General features: G+C 49.1%; 2 protein-coding genes across 2 annotated transcripts; one reads left to right on the top strand and one right to left on the bottom strand.

The window, feature by feature from the left end:
- Window positions 1–731: 731 nt before the first annotated feature.
- On the bottom strand, window positions 732–2,221 carry VC83_09243 (uncharacterized protein). Its single transcript, XM_024472687.1, has 2 exons — window positions 1,704–2,221; window positions 732–1,639 (listed from the first exon to the last, which is right to left on the bottom strand). Exons 1-2 carry the CDS (start codon window positions 2,026–2,028, stop codon window positions 837–839), a joined length of 1,128 nt encoding a protein of 375 aa, XP_024319741.1. The 5' UTR covers window positions 2,029–2,221; the 3' UTR covers window positions 732–836.
- Window positions 2,222–2,713: 492 nt separating this feature from the next.
- VC83_09242 (uncharacterized protein) lies at window positions 2,714–4,264 on the top strand. Its single transcript, XM_024472686.1, has 2 exons — window positions 2,714–3,026; window positions 3,100–4,264. The coding sequence occupies exons 1-2, from the start codon at window positions 2,855–2,857 to the stop codon at window positions 4,239–4,241; spliced, it is 1,314 nt and encodes a 437-aa protein (XP_024319740.1). The 5' UTR covers window positions 2,714–2,854; the 3' UTR covers window positions 4,242–4,264.
- Window positions 4,265–4,482: the final 218 nt, after the last annotated feature.

Genomic DNA, 4,482 nt, shown 5'->3' with positions numbered 1-4,482 from the left:
CGCAAGTCAGTCCTTGGAAACACATTCCTATTTGCAGGAGGTGTCATTTTACACACTTCAAAGCGACAGCAAACTGTGGCACAGTCAACTACAGAAGCAGAATACTACGCACTCGCGAAGGCAGTTTCAGAAGCACTCTGGCTGCAACAGATCATGAAGCAGATGATGTACACTGGTGATAACATTCAAGCTATACAAATCTATGGAGACAACCAAGGCTCACTAAGCTTGGCTGAAAACCCTGAGTTTCATCAGAGAACTAAGCACATTAATGTAAAGCACCACTTCATTAGGGAGCACATCGAAAAGGGAACTATCGACTTATGGTATGTGGAAACCGCCAACATGGTAGCCGATGGACTTACCAAGCCACTACCCGCCACACAACATAAGAAGTTCATACAAAAACTCCAGATGAAGGTGGTCACGGTCTAGGAAAGGGCCGATTCAGGCACACAAAGAGGTGTGTCAAAATAAGGGGTGGTTGCTCTGACCTGAATCCTGAGGCGTGCGGTGGCTACCTACCGAGGTAGCGCACCTCACTCGGAGTATATAGATTCTGTAGATTGCTTAACTCTAATAACAACAAAACAATCACATACACCAGTGCTCTGCTGTTCACCATTATTAGTTTACTTCTACCGCTGTACTGAGATAATCCACTTAGTTCAACATATTTGAATGAATATATGAAGCGTTTATGCGATACTTTTCAGGGATAAATGTAGTCTCTTGTGCTTATGCTATAATTTATACCGTACATGAATCATATCGTTAAATCGCATCTATTACAACCAACTCAGGCTATCTTCCACTTCCTACCCATCACAACCCTGTCATGGGTAATAAACCGAGCCGCCTGGCAGCTCAACAGGACTATACCGCCTCTCCCTTTGACTTTCCGGCAACTCATAAACCCCCCCACTACGAGACACATCACCGCCCTCTTTCTCCTGTACCCCTAGCCCATACTCACCCTCCTTCTCAAAGACGCCTGTAGTACGCGCCTTTGGCCCCCTTTTGTTGTAGGCGTTGAAGAGATAGAAACTCCGTCGTGTCGACTCGGTGGGAATGGGGGAGGCTGCGCGGTTCCGTTGGAATTTTCGCAGGAAGAGGACTGCGAGGATGATAAAGGCTATGAGGGCTACGCCGCCAATTGCACCCCCTATTATGGCACCTGTGCTGTTGGGTGTAGATGCGGGTGCTACTGGAGCTGTCGTGGCGCCAGAGGGATTTTCCCCTGAGCTATTCGTCGGAGACTTGGCGGTTTCCTCCGGGCCTGTGCTCGATGTAGGTGTGGGAGGTTTTGATGGGGAGTCGCTAGTAGTAGAGTCCGTAGTTGACGGCGGGGTTGAACTTGGAGTTGGGGTTGGAGTTGGGGTTGGAGTTTGACCTGGTGGGGTTGAGTTCGCTGAAGGCGTTATGGTGACAGTTGAGGCCGCTTTCGTCTGCGAAACCGTCTTCGCCGCTTCAGCTGCGTTGGACGACCACACGATCGCAGCCGGGCAATCGGTACCGCCACCAACTGGCTTTTCCGCCAGTTCGGCATGACAGGCAAGAGGAAACTCCGTTTTGTCTTGCAGATATTGTTCCATAACATATTCGAAGGGTCCTTTAGAATCGACAAAGAATGAGCTAGCTGTAAAAAACAATGCATATTAGTTACACTGGCACCTGTAATTGTAGAAGGGAAACCAACGAACCTAAAACTAGATTATTTGCATCTGTTTTATTCTGACACCACATCCGCAGGATTGTGGTGGGAAGGGTCGAGGTCCAATCCAACAACACCGAGTCTATCGTGTTGGCTTCCAGGTTTTCGCCCTTCACCGGAGTCTTCCAAACCGCCTTTTGTGCCTGCACTCCGGCATATTGAATGTCGAAGAGAAGAACCCCAACCCAGAAGACCACTAGGCGGCGCATCATTTCAAAAACGAGGTAAAAACGGAGCAACAAAGAAATGGTTGAGAATACCAGGAGCGACCACCATGCCAAAGATATGTAAAAATCGTCACTCATCAACACCATTCCGTTCTCGACATTTCCATACTCAGTACTATATAGGCGCCGCTACCCATGTTCAGATACAGATCTAAAAAAGGGTTACGCTTCAACTGACAGGCTAGGGAAGCATTGGTAGCAAGAGCTTATAGATTGCCGGCTGGCGGCTCCACTGGATGGCGTTAATCTTTCCTGCTTCAGACCAAAATGTTGCTGTCAGTGTTGGTGTTTGAAGATGCGGGCAAATCAGGCGTCATCTTTCTACCCTCAGTTAACCCCTGCATGTACTGTACAACACAGCGCCAGCGCGTAGTATTTTTATACTAAAGTTGCGCAAGGCAGATTCGAGGTAAACTAAAGGCTTCAGGCTCATTATATTTATTCTAAGCTTGGTTCATTTATATTTATTTGTGTGAATAGTAAGCCTTCGCCCTATGATTTTTTTAAAGATAAGAGTAATCAAGTGCTGACTTCGGAGTTCTGAGGTGAGGCGAAAGGGGCTCAGTGAGGGGTACGGTAGAGGAGCACATCGCGTAGCACGGCGCGTAAAAGTGCCCTAAAGGCAAAACCCCCCAAAGAAATGTCGGCGATCTATTCCGGGACGCAAAGAGCCAGAAAACCATTGGCCCATTGGCGTACTGATGTACAGTACGGAGTACAGTACGGAGTATTTCAGGGGCATTTGGCGGGGACGTGGCGGGCCGCGGCTGTCATCTGAACCCTTTGACCGCACATAAATGTCATCGTTACGTTACTTAACAGCAGCTTCATCTCCATCAATACTGATGAACATGTGCCAGCACCGTCGCATTACCCTTTTTTAATATTAAATGTGAGGTTCATCTGAAAGACGATGCTGACCAGATCATGGCTACCTAGAAAGAGGCTATTGGTCATCACCATCGCAATCGCAATCATCATCGTCTTCACAACTGTCTCAGATCTACACAATCGGTCGTCTGAACTGGTCACCGCCCTACATCTCCCTTCTTACGGAGGCAGCAATACAGCAGAGCAGGAGGCCTGTAAGCAGTCCCCCTCTCCCTCCTCAGCGGCCAGGACACCTACTGTATGAACCCGCCAGCTAACCTGCAACAGCATCTCAAGTGGCAACCACAACTCTCCTCGACGCCCAAGCACCCAAATATAACTATGTCAAAGCAATACTAGACCCCAAAGACGAAGAATTCGAGCGACTCCTGTGCCCGGCGCTTGCTATGAAGCGCTACGACTATCTTCGAGTCGATCATGGAGATGCGAAAGCCACCGATAGGCAGATAAAATACTTTTTTGCGCTCAATCTGCGACAATGCGTAGGCATACTCCCTCGATTGCTGGGATCCGTTGTGGAAACCGTGCGGTTTCTCGGTCCCGAAAACTGCGCTTTGTCGATAGTGGAAGGGCATTCCGATGATGGGACTTCTGAAGTGCTGGATGCGCTGCGCGTAGACATGGAAAACCTGGGACTGGAATTTCACCTCCAAACCAGCGACATCGATCCTAAGCAGGGTGACCGAATTGAAGGTCTTTCAGGCCTTCGAAACTTAGCCCTCGAACCACTGCTCAAAAATTCGGCTCGGTATTCCCCAGACACAGCGGTGGTTTTCGTCAATGACGTCGCCATATGTATGGAGGATATGCTGGAGCTGGTCCACCAACGCGTCTTTCAGAATGCGGATATGACATGTGCGATGGACTGGTCAGATATAGACCCCGCTCCCATCTTCTACGATATCTGGATCGCGAGAGCCATGAATGGGGACACATTTTGGGAGATCCCCCCGGACGGAGGGTGGCGATTTTCCTCGAATCTGTTTTGGAACCACCCAGTGTCCCGTCAGCGATTCGATGAGCACCAGGCCTTTCAAGTCTTTGCCTGCTGGAACGGCGCTGTTGTCTTCAGTGCAAAGCCTTTGATTGAGAAAAATATACGATTTAGGAAGTCGAAGGCTGGTGAGTGTTATTCGGGCGAACCGCGATTGTTCTGCAAGGACTTGTGGTTGGAGGGGTATTCCAAGATTGCGGTGGTCCCGTCGGTTAATTTGGACTATTCGGATGGGTCTGCTAAGAAGGCCAAGGCGTTGCACGGGTATGTTTCTGATGCGGTGAAGGCGGAGGGCAATGATAAGTCGTTGAAGATTGCGTGGGATGATAAACCACCTGAACAGGTCAAGTGTATGTCTGATTTTTCGGACCAATCTTGGGTGCCCTGGAATCAGGGATTTGAGTCTGATAGTTGAATGTATTAACCCATCTAATCTAATCTTGCTCCTCGTAAGCTAGTTTACATAACAATGTACTTGCACTCGAACTGCTATGTGGCTACTCGGCCTTGCATCCACCAGCCCCGCTGCGTTCCAACAACGCCTGGCCTTGCTGGTGGATGGCCGCATTTTTAGCCAGCTGCAGTTGGGAGGATTGCTAAGATATGACTGGAAGAGCTCGATCACTGGAGTCTCTTTCGCTCGCTGTTGCCTATAC

Source organism: Pseudogymnoascus destructans, assembly GCF_001641265.1.
Source record: "Pseudogymnoascus destructans isolate 20631-21 unplaced genomic scaffold scaffold_38, whole genome shotgun sequence".
NCBI lineage: Eukaryota > Fungi > Ascomycota > Leotiomycetes > Thelebolales > Thelebolaceae > Pseudogymnoascus > Pseudogymnoascus destructans.
This window is presented reverse-complemented; position numbering and strand designations above follow the sequence as displayed.